The 26,049-nt window shown below is 43.0% G+C and overlaps 1 protein-coding gene across 29 annotated transcripts in view; it reads right to left on the bottom strand.

The window, feature by feature from the left end:
• Positions 1-26,049, bottom strand: part of MEF2C (myocyte enhancer factor 2C) — a 161,530-nt gene that overhangs the window by 7,191 nt on the left and 128,290 nt on the right. For 17 of the 29 annotated variants that reach the window (XM_083703247.1, XM_083703264.1, XM_083703253.1 and 14 more), the window contains 3 exons: positions 10,921-11,093; positions 6,591-6,720; positions 5,289-5,424 (listed from right to left, as the gene is read on the bottom strand). In XM_083703247.1, coding sequence (XP_083559373.1) covers positions 5,289-5,424; positions 6,591-6,720; positions 10,921-11,093 — 439 coding nt within the window. Of the gene's footprint in view, positions 1-5,288; positions 5,425-6,590; positions 6,721-7,811; positions 7,836-10,920; positions 11,094-26,049 lie in introns of all 29 variants that reach the window. The other 12 variants (XM_083703245.1, XM_083703257.1, XM_083703266.1 and 9 more) reach the window with 1 other exon arrangement.

Raw genomic sequence — 26,049 nt, 5'->3', positions numbered from 1 at the left:
TAGTTACTTAAAAAAATGTGTGTGTGTGTACGTGCGTTCATGAGTGTGTGTGTGCGCGCGCGCACACACACACACACACACACACACACAAAGCTGTAAAACTACTGTGTTCCAGTGGTGTCACGGGCAACAGCCAACATGCTCCACAACAGAAATTACATCTGTGGAATTACTCTTTGCCTGCCTCTTCATAGGAGGGATCAGGCTGTCCTGATTTCAGCATGAAGTGTACTGAAAACCAGTATGACAAAACCAATTTGATGATAATTTGCTATGGGATGGGGCTGTGTGTGTGTGTGTGTGTGTATGTGTGGAGAAACGTATGTCGATATTGCTGTCAGCAATGGCACTATTCTGTCACACCCACTGCTCTACTTCTGAATAAAACTTCAAACCTGACAAACCTTATAGAAGTGTCGTGAGAGTAAATGAAAGATAAGAATTCAAAAGCACTCGTTTCAATTAAAGAGACTCGTTCAGGTTGGCAGTTGCAGAATGCGCAGGGCCACCCCAAGAGCTGTTTGCTCTTTGAATATCTCCCAGAGCAGGTGCATGAGTTCAATGGGAAGTATAAATTAAATGTTGACGGTAGGAAACAGTCTGATACGATAGCTATGTGAAATGTCTAAATTAAAGTGAGATTTAATGCCTGCACTACGGAGTTTCTTGCATCTAAAGACTGTTCAGATGCCCTCCAACTTGTTCAAGGAACCTGTGAGATGGGGGAGCAAGACTACATCTTTAAGCCACAACCCCAACAATATTGACTATGCCCCACCCCACTTAATCACACATGCCCCTCCCCTTTCCCAGTAACCCTGAATGCAGTTGGCTAGAGCACAGTTAGTGGGTGCTATACCATTCTGTCCCTTAAAGGTTCAGTGGATGTTGTAAGTGTTTATCTGAACAGCTCTGGAGACACCGACCATTTACGCTGGCCAATTACGAGTGAAATCTCGCTCCGGAACCATGCATCAAACTGAACTTTCAGCTTGCTCCTACTTATATTTGATGTGAGCTTGATGTGCTTTGCACATGGTGGCTCTGTGTCAACCTTTCTGAGCATAGATTTGGTTGCTCCTTTGAAGTGAAATGGAAAGTTATCTGCAGGGGAGACTCCACTTGCGCATGAATATTTGCACCCAGCTCTGGCAATCTTAGTGGGACACCCTCCCGAGCCAAGAACAGGAGGATTGTAGCCAATATCTATCAAAATTTCTGCAAAAATGCAAAAATAATGCTTTATCTCATGTGAACACATTTGTACTTGGAATGATGTGGCAGTGTTTTTCTCACTAATTGTCACAATGTTTAATAATGAATGGCTATTGTTAGGCAACAAAGAGAGAACCGAACGCTGCATGGGTAATTGCTTTCATCTGCCCAGCATTCAGCAGATTTTTGTCAAAATTGGTGCCGTTATCTTCCCAAACAGAAAGGACAAGTGTGTTGGCCCTACAGTTGCGATTGTGTGAGGAGCAAACGGAAGTGCAGCATTTCCTCTGATAGGCATTGTTTGGGGCTCCAGAAGCCAATAAACTCAGGATGTAACCCCACGTACACTGTCTTGTGAGTTTGCCCAACAAGTTTCCCCCACGAGCTCGGTGGGGCTTGCTTCTGAGTAAACATGGACAGGACTGGGCCACAATGTAGTTAAAGTACTGTGCCATTAGGGAAAGAAAATCGGTCAAATGAGCCACTGAAAATTTAAAGGCATTTCTTGATGCTGCAAAATAGCTTTATATAAAACATTTTCAAATCTGTAAAAAGTTTTAAAACACCAGAATGATCCACTTACAATACACATTGGTGTAATAGAGAAAAGTGGAGGATGCACTTGTTATTTTCAGAATTTCTTATTTACTCACAGACTCAAGCAACTCTTTTTATTCCAGTGTCTACTGTTTCTTATCCCCATCAGATTAGAATGTCATGCTGGATAGGGTAGGTTTAATAAAGGTTACATTTGCACCTACACATTTGTATTGTTTCAAGAAACCCTTTTTGTTCCAGTGTAATTCATTTCCCCTCCCCCCCCCCATAGTATTTCTGTTGTTACTCTACTTAGTATGGACAGGCTTGTTGGTTGCCCCTCTTCCCCCCAAATTTATCCGAGGGTGCATTATACTGCATTTATGAAAGGCACCGCTTAATTTTAGAACAAAGGAATTAATGCATTCTGAAATCTATTGAATAATCTCTGCTCCCTTAGTACCTAACATTATTCAGTGGATTTGGTTTCTGTTGATTTCCAAATTATTTTTCTTAGTAATTGTCTGTTTCTAATAGCGGGTGGCGCTGTGGGTAAAAGCCTCAGCGCCTAGGACTTGCCGATCGAAAGGTCAGCGGTTCGAATCCCTGCGGCGGGGTGCGCTCCCGTTGCTTGGTCCCAGCGCCTGCCAACCTAGCAGTTCGAAAGCACCTCCGGGTGCAAGTAGATAAATAGGGACCGCTTACTAGCGGGAAGGTAAACGGCGTTTCCGTGTGCTGTGCTGGCTCGCCAGATGCAGCTTTGTCACGCTGGCCACGTGACCCGGAAGTGTCTCCGGACAGCGCTGGCCCCTGGCCTCTTAAGTGAGATGGGCGCACAACCCCAGAGTCTGTCAAGACTGGCCCGTACGGGCAGGGGTACCTTTACCTTTACCTAATATGTTTAAACCAGCCTATATACCAGCTTGGAGATTATACCAAGCCCAAATAATACTCAGTTTCACTAACCTTTCTTCTGGCTTGGAAAAAAAAGCTCTTTCAATTCAGGGGTGTCTTGTGGGGTCACTGAAAGTGTGGTTAAAGGTCGCCCCAAAGTTAAAGTGTCGTTAAAGGTTGCCCCTAAAGTGCTTGTTTCTGTCAAAGTTAGAATGATGAATAAAGAACAATTTTTCCAGGTAAAATTAGGGCAGTTATTTTATGACTGCATTGGAAATTGAGGATAGTGCATGGCATTTCTTTGAAGGCTTGCAGATGGTTTAGCATTTAATTATTACCTTGCTTCCTCAAACAGACAGGCTTGTTGCTACATCTTATGGTGAGCTACTGAAAGCAATTTGTTAATTGATATTAATGCTACTTGGCACAGGCTTTTTCAATTCTTACATCAAGCCTGTTCCATTCATGGTATGTAGAAGTTCAGATCATAAGAAAAGTCAACACTTCAGCTTGTTTGCTCTTTTTCATTTTGTATTCTGCATTTTTTGTTCCGTTACAGTTGTGCAAATTTGGTAGTTTGTTGAAAGTTTCAAAGGTTTGCAAGAGGCTTCATTCCTTTCAAGAAAGAGCTCTCCTGCAATAGCCACTAGAGGGCAGGAATGGATGCCCTTTAACTGGGAAAGAAAACTGAGCTTTGCTTGCAGGCATTTAGGTTGGGTTCCTAGAATGGAATTCCAAATAAGTGAAATGTGCTTGAGCGAGGATGGCCAGATAAACGTAAGGTCACTCGGCAACACATCAGGCAAAGATACACAGCAAACTGGTAGAGCAAAGTGTTAAAAAGTTTGAGCGGTGCAAAAGCTTTAGTTAAAAAAAAGTAGAGGAGAGATATATTAGAATTCTAATTAGTGAAACAACTTTTGTGTTAATAGACTGGAGAGGGGCTGGGGTGGGGGTGTAAGGTTGCATTTGAACTGCCTTACCTGCATTCAGGTTTTGGATATTTAAAATATGACTTTTAAGCACAGTTGAAATCAGGGGCGGATTAACAATTTGGAAACTGCCTTCTACCAGAGTGCAGGCATAACTCTTAATCTCAGGGTTGTGGGTTCAAGTCCCATGTTGGGTGAAAGATTCCTGCACTGCAGGAGATTGAACTAGATAATCCTCACGGTCCCTTCCAATTCTACAATTCTGCGATTCTTTGCCCATTTCTTCCAGGGCTATCTACCCTGCCCAGCAGTGGCCCCCCAGAGTCTTAAGCACAGATCTTTATTATCTGCAACTTAATCCCTTTTTAACTGGGGAGGCCGGGGACTGAACCTGGAACCTTCTGCATGCAATGTCCACCCTCCCCCCCCCATTCTCCAACTCTAGATCCTTCCCCTCTGCAAACAGAAAATGATAGAAACTGCTTGACCTGAAAAGCATCTGAGTATTAACAACATGCCTCCTGCATAAAGGATTCCTGTCCATTGCTATAGTGGCGCAATGAGAGGCCACTTCCGGACATGGGTTGTTATTGCTGCTCTGAGCCAAGCGGAGAGAGGGAGGGAAGGGGGAAAAAGCCCTCCTTAACAAAGCAGCCCAATCTCAGGTGGAGCCAACACTTCCACACCACGGCAGTTCAGCTGGAAGAGACTATGGGGCAAGCAAACTCAGTCGGAAGTGGGCAGGGAGTCTGGACACACTGAACTGCACACATCCCAGGAGTTCAGTGTGACCAAATGACAGACATCCTGCATCGGGTTAAGTACTTAATTTGTTCTGGAGGTCCGTTCTTAACCTGAAACTATTCTTAACCTGAAGCACCACTTTAGCTAATGGAGCCTCCTGCTGCTGCTGCGCTGCTGGAGCACGATTTCTGTTCTCATCCTGAAGCAAAGTTCTTAACCTGAAGCACTATTTCTGGGTTAGTGGAGTCTGTAACCTGAAGTGTATGTCACCTGAGGTACCACTGTATCTGCATGATGTATCCATCACTGACACGTCGCGGGCCAGCCAGTTTATTATTACATGTTAAACTTGGCTTTTCAAATGAAAGGGGCGTTCTCAGTAGCTTGCAACCAGCAGAACAACTTTTATTCGTAGAAGTGGGAATATGCAAAGGGGATAGTGCCAGGATTCCCAGGCTTCATTTAAAGACCAGACGTGATTTGGAACTATTGTCTGCCAGGATGGGGAGGAGAAGGGGCAAGATAGCAGAGAGGTGGGTGTCGATTTATTCTATTTATTGGATTGGCCACACCAACCTCCCTGCAGCCTCACCTCTCTCCCTTCCAGGAGGCAACAGTGACTCACCTGCTGGGGAACTAGCATCCCGGTTCTGTCTGTGAGCTACTACTGACAAGGACAAAGGAGATACTGCCTCTCTGACGAGACTGTGGTCTCCATCTCCTCTGCATGCTACACCCTCCAGAGTCAGCATTTGCATAGGAGAATATGGATCCTGTTCTCTGATACTTCTTGTTACTGAGCTGGGTGAGCCCTTGTGGTTAATTCACCCCGGACGGGACTGTGCTGCTATATATCAACTCAAGAGACAGGGGTCTGCCCCGGGGGGAATAGCCATTCCTGTTTCACTCGGACCACCACGATGCAATATTCAGGAGCGCACAGCACCTGCTGATGTAGTGACTTACCCCAGCTGACTGAGGGCAGATGGTGGCATGTTATGTAGGTGTTGTTGTTGCCAGCCGGTTACTGAGCCCAGGTGGAGAGCGCTGGCAGTGTTAAAGCCAGAGAGCGATGACAAATCTGCACTGCTGAGTGAGTATTCTAGGTGCAAGAACAGAAAACATGCCATTATTTAAAAGTCATGGGAAAACCTGATATACACTTGCAGACCTAAGCATTTGCTCTTTCAGTTGATAAGCTATTGTGCCTTAAGTACTCCTGTGGTATCAAGCTGTATCCACTGCCCCAGCAAAAGCTTAAATTCAGGTTGTTATCTTGGGAAACAAATGCCAACTGAATCAGATTCTCTGTATTCCTGGAGGACAATTTTTAAATTTTGTGCATACATTTGTTACCATCAAAAACAAATGTATGTTGAAACAGGAGCCAGCAATCCATTCACTCCAGTGTCATCTTATTGAATATGGCCTGAAGTGAACAGGGTTTATTGAGGATCACTGGGAACTACAAAGTGAGAATAACGTTGGCATCCAAGCTCACAGGCCAGCAACCTCTGAGGCTGGGATCTCATCAAGGGACCTCCTGTGAACTTTGTATGTGCAAGCTTTCAGGTGAACAAGGCTGCACAATGTCAGCTCTTGCAGTCTGAAGACTGGGGTGAATTCTAGGAGCCCGGCCTTCAGCTTGGCCAGATCAGCAAAACACTTCTGGACTTAAGGGTCCAGCGCTTGGAGATCCTGTGCTGAAGAGCGTCCCTTCCAGGTGAAGATTTGGACACATCTAACCACAGCCCAGCCTGGCCCTGACAGACTGTGCAAACAGATGGGTCCAATTTAAAAGATGAGATGTGCTGCTACCACTTTTCGACCACACCTTTCTGCTGCACAAATGGATGCAGTGTGGGAGTACAAAAGAGGTACGACATGAATTGGACAGATGCATAGTGGAGCACATCAGAAATAGCACCGAATACTTGAAAACCTCAAGAACTGGGTAAACATCAGGTAAGAACTGTACCTGATGCCTGGTGGCGAACACCAGTTTGAAGCTTCTACGAAAGCTGTTGAGCAAATGATGAAAATCCAAGTGGCTCACTTAACGTAATTTCTTATTGTGATGCACAATAAAAGATACATCTCTATTCCTATGATTCAGTAGATTCATTTATTCCTGCATTTTCTGCCAGAATGGCACTCAGAGAAGTAGTGCACAAGAAGACATTTCAGTAGTACTGAGTAGTACTGTCAATATCTGGCTTTCCTCCCCCCCCCCCATCTACATTGCTTGCATCTTATGTGGAAACTTACCGGTACCATATGTTGTTGAAATGGCTGATGGGTATCCTCCCATCCCTTGCCCTGGCAAAGTAGGAGTTGCCACGGAAACCACTGGGGTAGCCAATGACTGAGCAGACTGAGAGTTATTTATCCTCTGATTCTTTTAAAGTAAGTAAAATAAACATATTAATGGCAGGGTGCAAAACAGTCGAAATGAGCTATATTTAGGTGTCAGATTTGTTCATACGATATACAACTGTACACAAGATTTCACAAAATTAATCATTTATCGTTTGGCTTTTATGAACTCTGCCAATCCTTATGATTTACAATCTTTCAAGAGACCACTTGTCTCCATAGTAACCCATTACATCAGAATCTCCTAGGTAACCAAACTAGTAACATATAAGATTCGCCCCCACCCCCCACCCTGACACACTAGTAAGCCAACAGGCTATGATGATAACTAATTATATGTAACTTGCATTGTTTAGGTTTTTTAAAAATCTGGTTGCAAAGTATTATTAAAATGACGGCATTTCACCCCAAGTCAGCCATGCTTTAAACAGGTAGCTATATATGATAGCTTTGTCACAATATAGAAGAGCACTGAATGCACACTTGATTGAAAGCACTGCAGTGCTGATAGACTGCACATGTACATGGATGCACACCCAAGTCACACCCACAGTTCCTGGCCCAGCAAGTGGCATGTGCACAGAAGCACGCTTACTCATACAGATCTCTTTCAGAGTGTTGTATGTTGCAAATAAGCAAGCCACTGTATATGAAAGCGTAAACCTGCATGTTCACTTTCCACCAGCAGATGGTGCTGTGACCACTTCATTTTCATCACTGGCAAAAGTTACTTGAAGGATATTTAAACTATTTTTTGGTGGTGTTTTTTTTAAAAAGGATAAGATGTTTCTTATATTTTCTTGGTGTTGGCTATTAACATGCAAAAATTCAGCCTGGGATACTTAAATGTACAGAGCATTCAGTGTGAATATATGAAAGTTGGGGAAATCGGAAGATGAAGTCCCTAGAACAGCAAGATTCTTTCTTAAACAGGAAGAGGATTCAGAATCACTCCCAACTCTTGAATTATAGGATCTGACAGAAAGTAACATGGCATTAAAAAAAAAAAATCTGATAAAACTTTTCATGGTAAAGAAGCTTTCCTACTAGCTCAGTGAGGGCTGGCAAACAAACTGTTTTTGCATTACTAAAACAAGGATCATTCTCACTTACCAAAAGCAGATCAACATCCTCAGACTGACAGCATAAGAAAGGAGGATGAATAATTAGCAAAAGCAGATATTCTAAAGTGTGCCACTTTGCTATTCTATAAGGCATAGATCTATTTCAAAGCATAGCTGGGGTGACCCTCTCTTTCTCTCTTAAACTGCTTACTCCAGAGTAATCTCGCCATGCAGTAATAACCTGAGCTGCTCTCATTAAATTATTTGAAGCTCACAGGGCCTGTCTCTGCTGAATAAAGCCTTGCATTTAGTACCTCCAGACATTTGCCTCAAAGGTGAGGACCAGCTTTCACCCCAATCAAGTCTTTGTCTTGTTAATCCAGCCCCAGTGGCTGCAAAGTACTTAGTTTTCAGAGACCCCACCAGGAAGAGAACCCCTTGAAAATGTTCCTTGGGAAAAATCATTTGATGGAGATGCCGTGTCACTGTCTAAGTCATCAGAAGAGCAACCCATGAGATTGTACTTATATCATTGCTTCAAGAGCGGAGTGCTGCATTTAGGGAGTTTTACCTTGAGTGCCAAATTTAATTCATAATGCATAATGCTAGGAGCGAAGATAGAACTGTTTATATTGCTTGCCATTTTACATGAAGAAAACAAATATTATCTGCGTCACTTACACGTGCCACCTTGATCTTACTTATTATTTTTTTTTATTTTTTTTAATGCAGTGTGAAAGCCACACATTCTCCACCTTTAAAATCAATGGGGGTTGTAGGGTGATATGTTTTCCTTTTAAATGTTAGATTTCTGGTAAAAGATTCACATTCCACTATGCTGATTTGTAGGGAATTAAAAGACACTAGCATGTCTCATGCACTTTTGATGGCTTGACAGTATCCTAGCTCTATTTAACATAATCTGACGACACCAAATTAATAATGCTCCCCCCCCCTTAAAAAACCAATAATAACAGAAAGGATTTTTCCGTGAAGAATAATTGCTGTTTCCGATTATTGAAAAATGTGACCCTGGTTCCAGAGTGGAAGATTTAAAGCTTCACTTTTCAAAAACATCACTTCTTGAAGTCGTTCAGTGAAATGAAGAATCAACTATTGGTCTTCTGTAAATCTTTGGGAAGAAGCTTAGAAATTCCTATTGCAATATTAACAGAGGAAACCGTGAAACAGAAGGAAGGTGGAAGTTGCTGTCCAAAAGATATAGGTCCACTGCTTTTTTTCTGGGGGTACGCAGGGGTATGCATACCCCTAAACATTTTGTGAATCTAAGTTTGGCCTCACTGAGGGGCAGTATTGCACTCTCCCAGGGTGAGGCCAGAATGCACATTTTCCCACAGGGAGGTACAAAGAAGGCCTTCGTATGAGCCCTAGGAATAGGGGTAGGAGGAAGGCGTCTGTCGCCACTCCTAGGGAATGTAGAAAGAGACTTTGTGGCAGGGGAGGCGCCCATCCACACTAACCTACATGTCCAAGGCTGGGAACTATAGTTCAACAACATCTGGAGGGCCACAGGTTGCCTACCCCAGTTTGTCCTGAAAACTGGGATTGCAAATCGGGATCAAATGCTGTTTGGCAACACTGTGTTGCTGCACGTTTCCTGGGTGTAATGACCAGCACAGGAGCCCCCCCTGGAAGTTCCATCTCCCTCGGATGTTTGGATGGTGGTGGCCCAGGAGAGGACCAGCCCCTAAGTTGTGGAATTCCCTCTCCATAAAGGTGTATCTGGCTTCTTCGCTGTAGAAGAAGAAGAGTTTGGACCTGATATCCTGCTTTATCACTACCCCAAGGAGTCTCAAAGCGGCTAACATTCTCCTTTCCCTTCCTCCTCCACAACAAACACTCTGTGAGGTGAGTGGGGCTGAGAGACATCAGAGAAGTGTGACTAGCCCAAGGTCACCCAATAGCTGCATGTGGAGGAGCGGGGAAGCAAACCTGGTTCACCAGATTACGATTCAACCGCTCTTAATCACTACACCACACTGGCTCCCGTACAGCTTTTGGTCTGTGACACATGCATGTTTTCAGGGCCCACCCGATTCCAGTGACTGTGATCTGTTTGGATTTTAAGTTGTTCTAGTCCTCCCTGGGACCTCCTGGCAAAGGGCGGGTATTAGATATAACAACAAGAACAACAACAGGAAGAGGAAGTTGTTAAAAGGAAAGAGCTGTAGCTCCATCATAGGCTGCAAGGAGAAGATTCCAGGTTCAGTTCCTGGACTGACCCTGCCTGCAACGCCAGAGAGCTGCTGCCAGGCAGACTTTACAAAACTGAGCTATGTGGACCAATGTTCTGACTCTGTACAAGACAATTTTCTGTGTTCCTCCTACTTAACAGCTCAGAGCATGCAAGGGGATATACCCATTTTCCAGGCTTGTTCACGTAGTACCAGACCATGGTTTGATGTTACATCTTGTGCTTTAAGGTTTATTAAGCATGTTAGCTGAAAGCATACCGCACTGCAACCCCCATTGATTTCAAAGGTGGAGAATGTGTGGATTTCACACCGCACCTGTATGTTTGCTTTCTTGAACAGCCGTCCCAGCGGTATCAAATACACTAAGAGAATTTTGGTCTTGATCAAAAGGCTAAGGCTGTCAAGCAGCTCTTTGATGGAGAGCCATGGGCTTTCTATCTACCACTGCTCATGGTGAGGCAGGCTTCCTCGCAAAGTGGTAAAACAAAAAGTAGGAAAGAAAAAGACTTGAAGAAAATAAATACATTAAAATCGAAAGGGAGGGAGAGAGAAAGAGAGAAGGGACCTACTCAGAAGACAACAAAATTTATTTGAAACTACCCCTAAGGCCCTCTGCTATCCAGAATCCCATCAAACAGCCCCATCAAACTTTATGTACAGGGACTTTGATTTCATATGTGTTCTGAGAAGTGATAATTAATTTGATTCAGAAACAATGTAACTCTTAAGTTTGATTCAGGCTTTTTACATTAGATTAGATACATTTTAATTAGATCTGACTTTTAAGTCTTTGTTTTGTTTCAGTTTGCTTGAGCAACTCCCTTTTTAAGCAAGGAAGCCTTACAACAGATACATTAGACAAGCCCTTGGGTTCGATCCCCCATGGCCTTAGTGCTGCCTGGGAAATTTCTATCTTGAAGGGGAAGGACGAAAATGTGTTACCACAGATGGCATCGTGTTCTTGCTGCCTGGTGGAATCAGCACTCGGAGATCTGGTTTACGGTTGTTCATTCCCAAGTTCATGGGAGGAGGAGACTTCGCTTGCATATTCTTGTTCAAGTTGCCAGGTGAGACCAGCAGACCTGGTGAGTTTCGGGGGTTGCCATACCCGTTCCCTGTGGAATTTTGGAGAGAGAGAGAGAGAGAGAGAGAGAGAGAAAATGATAAGGAGAGACGCGGACTGAAAAACGCTTCTTCGGTACATAGGCTGACACTCGAATTCAGTTAACACTAACATGCCCCCAGAAATATTGCAATCTCCTGTAAAGTGTATATTCGGATTATTTCATTGGTCCTGGAAAAAGAGACTGTGACATGGGGTGGTTGCAGATATCCCATCCCATTTATCTCAATGAGGCATGCATAAAAGAACACCCTGGCGAATTGTGTCCCATGTTAATTTGTGGGAGTAGGAGGAGAGGGTATCATTTGGGTTTCGTATCTCAAAGCCAGAGCTATGCAAAAACACCTGAAATACAAGAGTACATATCACATGCAGGACACCAACGGCGCATGGATGATAAGAAGCGTCAGATAACGGAAACACTGTGCTCTTCTATGAAATTGTGGCCTAGGTACCAAGTGGAGCAATGGACTTGAAACAATTATTTTTTCTAAACGTTCCCTAATTCAATAATACACTGACAGAAAAGGCAGGCGGTCCTATGTCACCATTAGGCTGTGAATCAACCATACAAATAGAATCAGAAGACTTGCTAAGCTACTGAAACACATAGTAGCCAATAGTGATCAGCTGCCAAATATATTCTGTTAACACATGGGAGCTGCAACGAAAGGCTGTACAGTAGTGTGGTGTTGTTGCCCCAACAGCCATGCCCTTTCCCAAGTTCCACGTCCTACATGGGACAGTCAGCATCTGGTGGGGTCAGTCCTTATACAAATGTTTTTGGGGATCGCCTTTGGTTCCCCCCAAGTTAATTTTTCTTCTTCTATGAGTTTTGGAACCCCTGAAATCTATCTCTTGCCCTCCAATGGTTCCACTTTAGCTACAAAAGGATCAGCACCTATTAGTGCTGTTAATCCTGATAATTAGTAAATAGGATTATATACTATTCTCTTTTTGACCATATGCAGATCCAGAGCAGTTCCCTTATTCTGGGCCCCAACTCTTCACCTCTCTACTGCTATGTGGATACAGCCTGAGGACATGACTAGATGGGCCCCTGGCCTGATCCAGCAGTCTCTTCTTATATCATTTTTGCTGCTTCAAATTAGGCAGCAGAATGCCAGTCCTTACTTTTGCCCAGTGTAAGGAGCCCAAAAGTCAAATTCATCACCATCATCCATTAAATTTCTATCCCATCCAAAAGGGCAGAAAACAACATAACAGATTTTTTAAAAAATCAAATGCAAATACTTTAAAATAGCAATGGCATCCTGTGTAGGGAAAAGACGCCACGGATTCTTCAATGAGAAACTGGGGAAATATCTGCATAGCCTTCAGCCTGGATACCCCTCTAGGAGCTCAAACGTCTATATCACAGCCCTGCCACAGCCTTGTACTTGGGAAGCATTTCTTACCACTTGACCAGGAAGCCATAAAACTCATTCGGTAACTCTCAGAGCTTAACCTACCACACAGGACTGATGCAAAAGTGAGGGGGGGGGGAGGAGAGACTGGGATATGCCCAAGCGCACGGCTGTGACCCCTCAGAAGGAGGCAGTTAGGAGTATACATACACAGTTAATAACAATGCGCATTATCCAACTAACTTGCTCTGTTGTCAGTGCAAGAATTTATGTCCATATAACTGAACTTCCCCCCTCCCCCTCGCCCAGATCTGCAGTGGAGGGTGGGGAGAAAACCCAGAAGAAATACGAGGAGGGCATGAAGTGCATTTTGTTGTGTTGGGGGGGAGGGGTTTCCACTGCGCAAGTGCAAATCCTTGCACCGATGGAACAAGTTCGTTGGATACTACCCAATATCCCAGGTTTCTATTTCCCATTTCTCTCTGTCACTATATAAAGATAGAGAGCTAAGACAGACAGACGGACAAAAAATGTGGGAGAGATTAAAAATAAAAGCCAAAACTTTGTTTTAAGGGTCCTAACAGGTATCCTGGTGACCTTGGGAACAATTTGGGTTGCCTGAGGCAACCAGGTGATTGGATTATGCGCGCTTGTCATATAGTATCGAACACTGAACTGAATACAACCGAGTGTGCATTACTTAGAAGAAAGACGCTAACCTCAGACAATATTGCAGGGAGAGTGGGGGTGGGGAGCAGAAACAGAAAGAACAAAAGAAAACCCTTCTTGGATCAGGCTGTTTTCATGGACAAATACAAGAGGATTCTGCCTGACTCACTCCTCTCCCCCCCCTTCAGGTTTTTTTTTTGTTTGTTTTGAAACAAAGGAAAGTGCAGCAAGGCTATAATTTCCATGGTGGGGGGTGAAAGGCTGGGGGGGGGGGGGAAGAAAGAGCAAAAAACAACTGGAGGAGGACTAGGAAAATTCTTCAATGCTTCTCCGTCTTGCCTCTCTCCCTTCCTCCACCTTCAGAGCTCGATCCTGAACGCTGATTTCAGCAGGAGGAGTTGGCTGTGTGATTTTGAAAATACCCCTCTATCTCATCTCTGCTGCTTTTAAGGCTTTTACATCCTGACATTCAAGCATCTCCGTATTGTGCTAATTTGGTGCTTTCAGAAGCAGCCCCTTCTCTTTCTGCAACGGCAATAATAACAATGATAACGGCTGGCACGGCACTGCAATTAGCACCTTCTCCCAAGCGCCCAAAAGCTGGATCCACCTTCTCGCCCATGAACGCCACTCAGGGAAAAGGAGACGCCTACTAAAAAGAAGAGGAAGAAAGCCCCAAAACATATTTACTCCGGAACTGGCTTCCCAACTCTCCTCCTTGGGGCTTTTGCTCACATTTCATTTACTCTCCCTCCCTCCCTTCCTTCTTCTCCCCCAGCGACTTCTGTGCCAAAAGCCACCTGCTGTGGGGTTGCCTAGATAGCTGGAAGCCTCAAATCTAAGGGCACATTTTCAAGGCCACCAAAAGAGTTAGCCTTTAATCACCCTGTGTTTCAGAGAACTCCAGTGGCACATGGAATCCTGAAACCCTGATAGAATTATTTGAAACGTACATGTCTGAGATGGTGCTTAATAGCAGGGAATCGACAGTGTGCGCTGAAGAAAGTTTCCCAAACTCTCTCGCAAGAAACACAGACTCAGAGAGCTGCTGGGCAAATACAAATAAAATAGGCCTGCTTCACATTTGCCAAGGGTAAGATAGTTAAGACTAAGGCAGAGGTGGCCCTCCAGATGTGGCTGGACTGCAACTCTGGTCACCCTGGCCATTGGTTACACTGGCTGGGGATCATGGGAATTGGAGTTCAACAACACCCGCAGGTTAGCCACCCCTATTTAAAATCTAAATCACACTTCAACATAGGAAGACTTCTTTAAAAAGGCATCAAATTGCATGGTAAATCAGTGCTTTTAAACCTAACCAGTCAAATAATCTGTGTCCAACAACACTGAAGGAAAACTGTACCACAAATATTTGGGAAATTCTTAAAACTACAAAGTTAGGGCCAATGTTTCAGGAAGTTCTGCCCTTGTACAACGTATACTGTACATAAGCATAAAAAATTATCTTGGCATTTCATTTCCATGTAGCATGCAGAGGAAAGCTTTCTGGTACAATCCTAACCATGTCTACTTAGTAGTAAGTCTCACTGAGTTCAACGGGGCTTACTCCCAGGTAAGTGGGGCCAGGTTTGCAACCTTAATATCCATCACTATTTGTGTACTTTAATGTATTTTGCTAGTTCAGGTTTCTGATTGGCATTACCGGTGACGCAAAGAAATGTAAAAAGTAAAGGTAGGAGTTCACTGTAAAGAAATGCAGGAATGCTTTGCAAACAAACCAGTTCCTTTAAAACAAACCACATTTTTTGAAATGGGATTCAAATAATTATCTGAATCTACAATTATTTTTGGGAACTTTTTTTTAAAGGAAAGAACTAAAGGCATATTTACGGAATTCAGGAAAATACTACAAAGAAGACGTGAAGTAAGGCTTGGTTTGATAATGATATACATAAAGAGGCTATTTTGTTCTGGAAAAATATGTTGGCAATGCCATATAATACGACATGACTAGTAGTTGTTCAGAGTGTGAATGTGGCGTTCTCGCATGTGCGCAATTAAACACACGTTGCACATAATGCAATTTTAAAAATATAACAAATATGTATATGTGGCTGTCTTTATACTACAAGAGTCTGATTTTTTTCCTGCTTGTTATTTTAAGGAAGGGAAATGGAGTGGGGTGCAGGGGGGGGGATTCTTTTCTACAAATGATTTACTTCAAATCAAAGCAATTTATTTAAGACAAAAACTCAACACCAGGAATGCTTTCCTATCATTTAGAGACGGTGCCACTTAGAAACACCAATCACGCAACTCTTTATGTATTTACCTACTAATGTAAAATATTTTGAAACGTGATGACATTTCCTGCATTTGTATTTTTAGAACATCAAATTATTTTAAAGAGTGACTGCAATCTTCTCCTTACCAGCGGATTTCTGCTGTTCTTGGCACATTGTGCCAGCTAGCAATTTGGAGCCATATAATGACTGTTTCTCCTTCCAGCCACCAAATTGTTATGCTTTTGGCAGAATATGGGTCCCGGAATGTAAGGCTGTGGACTCTAAACCAATGATATACAAACCCGTCATTTGGAAATCAGTGATGAATACATGCATGTGGCCTGCAGCTAAGGAGAGCCTGCATTTAATCTGGATGCTTAAACCGCATCCTCCTCTGTACGCTGAAAGCTTTGGCCTCTACTGAGGCAGCTTTAGTCAAATGCACTGGAGAAGAAGAAGGTCTTGGTTAAATTCAGATGCAAAACAACTCAAGGGAAAACCCAGCAGCAACAAAATTGGAGCAGCCCTTCTAATATAGAGATCAAACCCTTCCTTTAGCCTGTACTTTAAAATTACACTTTGCCTGGACGGTTATCAATTTAAATGTGACTGTGTGCAGAACGGTACGTTCCACAAGCCACTAGAAAGCGCAAAAATTATATGCCCTGTACGAATGGATTTCCTGATTATAAATTAGGAGAAAATGAAGACCAGATGAGATCTCGGCTGAGTTTGCGTTGTGTTTTCATTCGATTAAAAAGCTGTACATTTGCTGAAACAGAATATATATATATATCTACACACACACAACATTTATGGGTATCACTTGCACTCAGTAATGACAACAAAAACATAGGAAGCACAAGTTTCCAAAGGGCCTGTGTCAGGAGGTGTAAATTTATAGTCTTCCTCAGCCAAGGTGCTTTAAGTGCAAACTACTCCTTTCCCTAGACCCTTACAAGAACTTGCTTTTGGCTTTATTGACTTTATTGAGCAAATTGTGTTTACAGATAGTTTATTTCTTGCTGAGTGTAGTGCTGCAGCAAATAACCACTTTCTCCCGGAATGCCCTGGGAGCCCTTTGTACGAACCAAAGTCACTGCAGCGGGAGAAAAGAAATGGAATGTTGTCTAACACCTCCTTCTTCTTTTTTGGTCACTGCTTCTGCTCTCCTCATTTAAGGGGAAACAGTCAGAGCTTTGAAAAGGACGTTTTGTTAAATAAATGAGCAGGGTGAACTTTGTTGACAGGACACCGCCGCTCCCCATTTGAACAGAGATGCCTAACTTGATTAAAAAAAAATCAAAAAAATGTAATTTCTTTAAAAAGCTTCCCTACTACCCTGAGTGAAACAATATAGATAATGAATGGATCTATATTGAGATACATTATCTATAATGAGCAGGGTTCAAATCCTCCCTCTTCCCCCCTCATCAGCCATAAAGCTCATTGATTGGCCTTTGGCCAATCACCATCTCTTAGCCTAACCTACCTTACAGGGTTGTTGTGACGAGAAAATGGGGAGAAGGAAAACAATCTACACCACCTTCAGATCTTTGGAAGATATAGGTTGTATATAAAGTTAATAAATAAATAAAATAAATGTGATGTATTTAGGAAGGCTCTCGGCTGGGGGGGGGGCAGGAGTAGGGAAGCTTTTTCAGGCAATTAGTGGCAGACGTGTCCAGAGCAAAAAAGTGGGTGGGGCAATAGGTGTGACTCTTGTCACAGTACATGTGACTCTACTGTCATTCAAGCTATGCGCAAATCAGACATGTAGACACTCTGCCTCTGAAAACTAGTTGCAGCAAACTGCAGGTGGGCAGAGTGCTGTTGCACTCATTTCTAGCTTGCAGGCTCCCAACAGGTATCTGGTCGGCCACTGCTGGGCCAGGTGGCCTGATTCAACCAAGCTGTTCTTCTGCTCAGGCAAGTAAGCAGCATTACTGTAGATCAAAGACAACTTCCAGCCATGCAAAAGCACTCAGGGAAGGGGTGCAGCAGGGCTGAGAAGAAGAGGTCTGGGGAGAGTCCTGGAGGCCAGATAGAGAGGGCCCTGATCTAATATGAAAAGAACTCTCAGCATCCTTGGAAATTGAGTGACAGGAGGCTGGGCAGGAGAAGGGGTATTTACATTTTGTATGGAAACTCCCTCCCCATCCCACTGCATGGAGACAGAGAATTCTTCACCCCTAAGGCACACAGGTGAGTAGGGAGATGAGCTACATTGGCTTCCAGGTCGCACTGGGCCATTGCAGAGGATTTGCTATTGGGGGAAAGTAGCCCCCATGCATGCCACGTTGAATTCCCTGGATGACAAGACAGGATTTTTAATCTTAGAAGGTTTTTGTTTTTTTTAACTAAGTTGCATCAAAAAAACAAACAAACATACTTACAATTAATAATGTGTTGACTCACAAAATCAAAAAGGAAAGCCAGAAAACCATGCAACTTCTGAGTCTACAATCCAGTTCCATTGCCACCCACCCACCCCATTCCCCAAGAAGCTAATTGAAGCTTTCTACTCACATGTTACATCTGTTAAGCATTTCATAGTACATTACCTTGGCTAAGTGCAAATAGCAAAGGAAACCCAAGTGGAAACAAGGAGAGAGAAAATCTTTAGAAGTAACTTCTGATTTCCACACCGTTTTTCTTTTTCTTTTTTTACTAACAGCGTCAGTTCTTATGTTGCTGAAATGCACACAAGAAGGAAGCACTTGCAGGCTTGGGAAAACCTCCAAGGCTGTCAGATTACAAAAAAGTTTTTTAGAAGAACCAACCAACCTACAGGTAGGGGGAAACCCCCAAAGCAGCCAAATGGGGACTGAGCATGCTCACTGGGCTCGGAATGGTGGCTGGCTGTTGGAGGCAGGAGTGGAATATCAGAGAGGGCTGGTGGTGACTGGAACAGAGTGACTGGAACAGAGTGACTGGAAACCTAAACAGGGGAACTTCACAATGAAATGTTTTGTTGCAGGTCCCATTTTTTTTAAAAAAAAAATTTCATTGCACAAATTGCTTTTCTATATGCTTTACCTGTGGCCCAGGAGTTCAAAAAAGGGAAAATTTAGCATCAATGGCCTGCATCTTCTTAATTCAGTATAGCCCCAGTTTAAGCGCTACTTGTTTGACTGCCTCTCAAAGCCCTGCCAGGAGCTGCCAGGAGCCTGGGCTATCTTGCATGCAAGAGAGTTGCTCTACTAGTGAACTAAAGCTCTTCCATGTATGGGCAAGAGCCAATGAAACGAATGAATTCTGGTGATAACATTCAGTGCAACCAGCACTTCCTCTGTCTCTCACTGTCTCTCACTGCCTGTTAGCTCCTGCACAGTACTGTATGCAGTTTCTCTTTATATAGCTGCACCCATCTGCACTGCCGACTGGGGAATAAGAGGGGCTGCCACGGTCAACCCAGTGCTGTACTACACAGAGACTGAGAAGACAGAACAGATTCTTGCAGGGAAGGAAGCATTTGAAGGCAAAGTAATATTTTTGCCATGCATAAAGTGCAGAATCAGGATCCTGGAGTTATTTTTGTGAGGAATGGATGTTGCAGTCAATACTACTATCAGTTTTGCAATCATAGGCTATGAAATTTATGCTTTATAGTTTCTTAATGGTATCTGATTGGGGGGGGGATGGCAAATATATTGCTGTAATGCAGGAAAACATGTGTTTCCTATATTCTCTGCTACTAATTGCATTGATTTATTTGTTTCCACTTCAGCAAAACTATTTTGTACTATACCTATCACATTATCTTGTTTACCTAGGAGCTCCCCGCCCCACGGCCAGTCAACTCAGCAGTAGCATTTTAATTAATTAAACAAGCCACTTAGAAGTATTACATGCTGATGTCCACATCTGACTCTTCTTTTTTTTAAATGGCCATAGCCTTAAAAGGCTTAAAACATCAAGGTCAACTGATTGAATGCTGCAGTCCTACAGTAAGGGATTGTAGTTTTACCGCATGGTTAGGCTTTACGGTTAAGTGTAAGCTCACTTGGGAGGTTCTGACACTTCCAATTAGTTGCTTCCAAAAGGAAGGCATGACATGGCTCACATTACTCTGTGCAGCTTATGCAAGACCCACAATTCCCTGCATCTGCTATATGGGCAGGTAACAAGCTCTATTTATATGGAAGCCATTTGTGGGGGTTGGGTAGGATGGTCAAATCAGCCAATTTTGGTTTCTCTAAGTTTCTCATCTGTCCACTATTCAGTTCTCCACATTTCTGCATCAGTTTGCATCTTTTTTTTTAAAAGGAAGTCATTGTGAACATTCATCAGCATTCTTAACAAATGTATTTTGCCTATAATAGCTGTTTTTTCCAAAGCATTTTCTCCTAACATGATGCAATTTTGCATGTTATGTGTGTGTGTGTGTGTTTTTTTTTACCTAACATATGCATTTTCCATTCAGATTTTTACTCCACTATCTGCATTTTTGTACAAGTTACTTGGCTGGAGAACTGCTTTGCAAAATTCAGAGAAGTGCAAAAGATTGCTGCATTTTTGGTTCATGCATCGTTTCAGAAAAGTGCAAATCAGGTAAACTTGCCTTGAAATGTGAACAGAATGAAATATCTCCTCCATCCAAAGGACTGTGTGAATGATATGAGTCCTGAGTATCCATGCTTTAAGAATCCTTGCTAGATGTGGAAGACTCGGGTTTGTAGTACTGGATACTGAATGTGTGGGCGCAGAAGCAGAGGTTTGCCACAGTGACAGGTGCTCTCTGTTCAGTGCTCGCCTTGCTTTTTAGAGCCCTTGCCATTCCTATAAACTGGAGTCCTTTGCAGAAATGAGGCACAGAGGAGGACCACACCTGCTGAGCCTGCCCTTGACATTTGGTGCAGCATCTGAAAAGGGGAGTTGATGTGTGATGGGAAACTTTGCACAACTGGGATTCCTGATCATGTGGAGAGCCTGCTGGAATACTGTTCTGTGCACAGATGTCAGAAGATGGATGGGGCACACAGCAGTCTGATTCTCCCTTCCACAGTGGTACCTCTAGTTACGAACTTAATTTGTTCCAGAGGTCCGTTCTTAACCTGAAACTGTTCTTAACTAGAGGCGTACTTTCGCTAATGGGGTCTCTTGCCGATGCTGCACCACCGGCACACGATTTCTGTTCTCATCCTGGGGCAAAGTTCTCAACTCAAGGTAACTCTTCCAGGTTAGTGGAGTTTGTAACCTGAAGCGTTTGTAACCTGAGGCGTTTGTAACTCGAGGTACCACTGTACCCTAAACACACACACACTTAAAAAACTTTCCCAAACACATCATATCTCAAGGATGTTTAGAACCACAGGGGGAAACTGTAATACACACACACACACACACACACACACACACACAAACAAAAATAAAAACTAACAGAATCAAAAAGGGTTGATGAAAATAAAAGCCCACATCCGTAAGAATATTAACACATCATTGCAAAACAACAAATCAGGGAGTGCGTAAAAGGATTTTTCAGGTCTTTGGGGTGGTGGGGATTCAACATCTCACTCTTCCAAACACTCCATCCTCACAAGTATGGAAAAATTCCTGCCTATCCTGGGGTTTCTCCTGACCCTCCCAGAGCCAATTTCAAGGGTGTGTGGAGAGCATGCAGAGCGTGAACAGTGGGGGAAGCCCCATTGTGCAAGTGAAGTTATTGAGAAGGGTTTTTGCTGATAGGGCTGGTTAGGGGAACCCCACCCATAACTTCCAAGTAAAATATTTAGAAGTGGTATAAAATATTTCCCCCCAGATTAGAAAGAACAGAGAAAGGATACTAAAAAAAAAGGATATTAAAAAACAGGGGTACTAAAAAAAAAATAGCATACTAAAAATACATGTGAACTTCTCCTTTGTTGATAAGCATACCTCTCTTTGTTATTATTGTTGGTGTTTATTTGGGAATTCCCACTTTTGCCTCTGGCCATTCTCACCATTGGCACGAGACCCCTAGAAGAAAATCTACAAAGAGTCCCCAGCCTCTTCTTTAAAGCATTACATGTGAAATAGATGGATTAAATAAATAGATAAATAAATAAATATCACTGCCATTACTTTCCAAGTTCAAAAGGTTGCAGAGAACACAAGCATAACAATAAAGAGTTGGGAAGGAATCAATCCATGGTGAGATTTTGCTGCTGCTTCTCAAACTTCCCACACTTTCATTAGCAACAGAATCCAACAACAGTTGCCAAGTGCAGACGGCCTGTCCTGGGATGGGCTTGAATCCAGCAAAGCAATTATGCAGGTGATGAATCCATATCTGATCTGCTCCGTGGGCCCCCACCCCTCAACAGATGCAATTTTCACACAGAAAGCAAATTACATTAACTCTCTCCCTCTCTCTCTAGTGTGGGGCGGGGTGGTGGTGGTAGCTTAACTTTCCTAGAGTGTTAAATCAAACAAGAAAAAAGAAAAATAAAAGCTAATTTGACCAAACACCTTCCTGGAAAATACAACTTCCCCTTTGGGGAAGCATCAAGGGGAATGCATTGCAATTCTGTAGATCATTGCCTTGCACTTATCCCCATTTGACTACCTGAAAGCTTTTCCCCCTTCTTCTTTCTATAGAGGGCTATTCATTTACCTCCATCTGTGGCTGGAAATCAATTGCCTCTCTCAGATATTTGTTTTCTGAGCTGTTGTCCTAGACCAAAATTAACATCAAATAGAGCATGGCCATAAAGTGTGAACATTGTCTTTCCCCCTTCTTCAAGGTTAGAGCTGTTGCTATACTGTGTGGTTGGTCTCATGGAGCAAGACACCAAAGGAACTTTGCCATGGCTTTAAGTGGTCCCACCAAATGTTGCTGAACTACAAATCCCAGCAAGCATGGCTCTGGCAAAATAATCACAGTTTGGAGGCAACCCTGGTCAAACAGAAACTAAAAGTAAAGAGCTCCTCCAGAATGGTGTTGTTTGTTTTTTGGTGTGTATGTGTGTGTGTGTATTCTGCAACATGTCATTGGCACAATAATAGTGCATAACAGTGGCATCTTGGTTTACAAACCTAATCCGTTCCGGAAGTTCGTTCTTAAACCAAAGTGTTCTTCCCATAGCAGCGGGCGACTCAATTTCCCATAGCAGCGGGGGACTCAATTTACAAACGGAACACACTCAACAAGAAGTGGAACACGTTCGTATTTCAAGGCAAAGTTCACAAACCAAAACACCTACTTCCGGGTTTGCAGTGTTATTCATACAAGTTGTTCATAAACTAAGCTGTTCTTATTGCTTGTAAGCCCCTCTGAGCCCGGCCTTGGCTGGGGAGGGCGGGGTATAAATAAAAAATATATTATTATTATTATTATTATTATTATTATTATTATTATTATTATTATTATTAAACCAAGGTAGTAGTGGATTTGTACTGGACCATCCACACATCATTCTGCTTTATTAGTTGTTCTGTGATGCTTCCCCAATGTTACTGCATTATTGCTATCTGGAGAGGCAATTCTGTGCTATAGAGAAACAAAAATAGCCCCCCTCCCTCAATAGGCAGCATTAAAAGTTACAGGAATTTCAGCAGCAAGCTCTGGGACATGCACTTATTGCATACAAAGTAGTATGCTCATCCTGAAACTTTTGCAGGTACAAACAATACTTAAAGTGGGATCATGTACTGTATATCCACCCCAATACCATAATGAACACAAATCATTATGGATGCACAATTAAAAAAGGACACCTGGATGGGCCCAAAGTGTGGTTCTTCTTGATTTCTATCTATTTACTTTTCTCAAAGTCAAAGCTTCGGCAACTATCAAGAGGCTAATCTGCTTGCAAAGCATGTGGACATCAAGCAGCCAAAGTGATTTAAAGAGAATTCATGTGAAAAGTTAAAGGGAAAGGATTGTTTTAACTCAATAGTGCATGGAGCAAAATCTGGACTTCTTGTTCCAAGGAGTTATATGCATGGCTTGCTTTTCATTCTGGAGCAAACACACAGCTGCAGCCAAGTATCCAGAAGGCATCAACTATCTCTTTCAATACTCAAGGGTATGCATGAAATCCAGATGTTTGCTGATTTGCAATGCTTCCTTGTACTCTCCCTCTCTGAATAAAAGGACAGATTGCTGTGTGCAGAGAGAAAACATACCACAATCATCTTGGCACCAGCACGTGGAGAGGACAGACTGCAGCAACTCAAAAGTTTTTTTTATTTAACTGTGGGTTCCCAATAAGAATAAACTTAATTGCTTGTTATTTAAGGAAAAAAGTCAATCATCCTTTAAAAAAAAATCACCTTGAAAAGACTAGCAGCTTCTATGACTCATTTAATAGGAGGGATTCTCAGAGTTGGTGCAATGATTTTACTCTTTCAATCCATCATTGTACCAAGGTAAATATTGAGACATTGTAAATTAGAGAGAAGGTAAGACTGGGAACACTTTTAAAAAGAGAATGATATTAAGGCAAACAATGCTGAAAGAGATGGCAAAGGCCACATTTTCCCGAAGCAGAAACTATCAGTGCTCCCCACAGGCTGTTTTTGCTGGAACCTTCAATTATACTTGGTAAGTTACTGGCAGCCAACACAGACTCTGGCACACTGATATAAAACTGGTCCTCACAGAAATGGACATCCTTGAAAGTAGTGAAGCTTCACCATCATCTGCAGGCTTCAGTAGGAACCCACCAATACTGGCAAATTACAACTGGTAGACTTATGAAGCCATGAAAGATGGTTGCCTCATCTGAGGGACAAGCTAGGCTTCATCATCAGATAGAGCTGGAAACAGCTCTCTTAATAACATAAGCACAGTGGTGGAGAGCAGGCGGGGGCGGGGCTGGCGTGCATCCTGGGGTCGTGGTGCACCACCTGTGGGGGCATGGTGCCCAGCGCGGGCAGGGGGGCAGCTGCGATGGCACCCCACCGGGATTGTGCTGCCGGGGGTGGTGCGCTCCCTCCACACTCCTCTTCCTTCACCAGAGCATAAGCAGAGTGCTGCTGGATCAGAGCCAAAGTCCATCTAGTCTGGCATTCTGTTTCCACAGTGGCCAGCCAGATGCCATGGGTCACCTGCAGTTCCAGGTGCAAAATGGATTTCAGAACACTGACTAGGCACACCTGAATAAATGAGGGGCCGACTGCAGACTGGTGTGAAATGGTGGCTGTATTCTGCAGCAAGTTCACAACATAATGACAAAGCGTTAGGGGTGGATTTATTTTGTTTTATTAGTTGGTTGCGATGCTTGCCCAATGCAATCACATTACTGCTGCCAGAAGGCAATAATAGTGCAACGAACGCGCACAAAAATATACCAGAACATTTGTGGTATAAAAAATTGAGGGCAACGTGGGGTTGGTACTTATTTTGCCAATATGTGTTGACTCTGGCATCCATCGTGTTTGGAGATGCTGTATTTGCGAAAGCTTTTTGAGATGGTTACATTTTTGATCGTATCCTTGCAGCTAGTGTTTACATTTTGGCTGCAACCCTACACTCACTTACCTGCCAGCTAAGCCCCACTGAACTCAAGTGAGCTTATTTTCCAGGAGACATGTACAGGGTTGCAATGACATTCACATTATGCTGTGTGACATCCCAGTGACCAGGGCATATCTGAAAGCCACTAAGGCACCATCTGGAGGCAAATAATCACATTCTGTACAGCATGTAGCACACTGTCAGAGCTAAAGGAATGTGGAATGCAACTAATAATGTTAGGTTGCCTACCAGTGGCACATGTGTATGTGTGTGCGCGTGTTTGCTTAGATTGGCATTGCCAAGGCACAAAGGGGAACTAGGTGTACATAGCATTGATGTTTATGAGTTTTGGGTGCCTCGTGTTATTTTAGGATCTGCTCAGAGTCTCACTACTTCTTGCTTCATACTGTGCCTGTTTGGTATAAGCTTATTTGGGCATATTGCCTTCTTTTTCTTTTTTTCATTTTGCAAATCATTCCTTTAAGTTATGTTATTTTGAAAACATGCCCAGAATTCTTCCGGCCTAGAGACCCATAAATTATAAATAGCTATTACCTTCATTTGTATTTAGTTTGAAATGCTAGCAGAAATGTATAATAAATTGATACCCGGCCAACGTGTGACCAAAAGCAGCAAAAATGAGTAGTGTAATGCTAACAAGATATAATCTAGCTAAGAGGCCCAATGCTTAAAGCTGGCCAAGTCTGACAATCACTGTCATGTTGAGCTTACAATTCCAAGAGGAAGCTTTTATACGGCATCTGTTGCTGCCAGGCACTTCCTGCCTATCACTTCACTTCACATATGTGGTAAAGGTGATGGACTTTCAAGGAGTAGGTGGCCAGGGGAGCATTTTGAATACCTGCTGCCTTGTTGAAAATATCTGATTTGTTTAATTTACAGGAAGTCTTCTCTAGTTAGCTTAATGTTTGCCTTTGCCTTCTCTCTCTCTCTCTCTCTCTCTCTCTCTCTCTCTCTCTCTCTCTCATTTTTAAGGCTTTTTTCCTGGCAGATTTTTGTGGTTACTTCCTATGTAAAGGCAGGTGTAGAATGCAATTCTATCAGAAGCAGTTTGCAGAACACAAAGATCATTTATGGGATATTTTGTACATTAGTTTCTAAAAACTTATTTGACGAGGGAGGCACTGAAAAATAAAGAATGAACCAGAGAAACACACAGAGACACAGACACACATATCCATACTTACTGAACATGAAGATTAC

The sequence above is a fragment of the Podarcis gaigeae genome (assembly GCF_964106915.1).
Source record: "Podarcis gaigeae genome assembly, chromosome: 11".
NCBI classification, from domain to species: domain Eukaryota; kingdom Metazoa; phylum Chordata; class Lepidosauria; order Squamata; family Lacertidae; genus Podarcis; species Podarcis gaigeae.
Note: the sequence above shows the minus strand (reverse complement) of the source record. Positions and strands in the feature narration are given on the sequence as shown.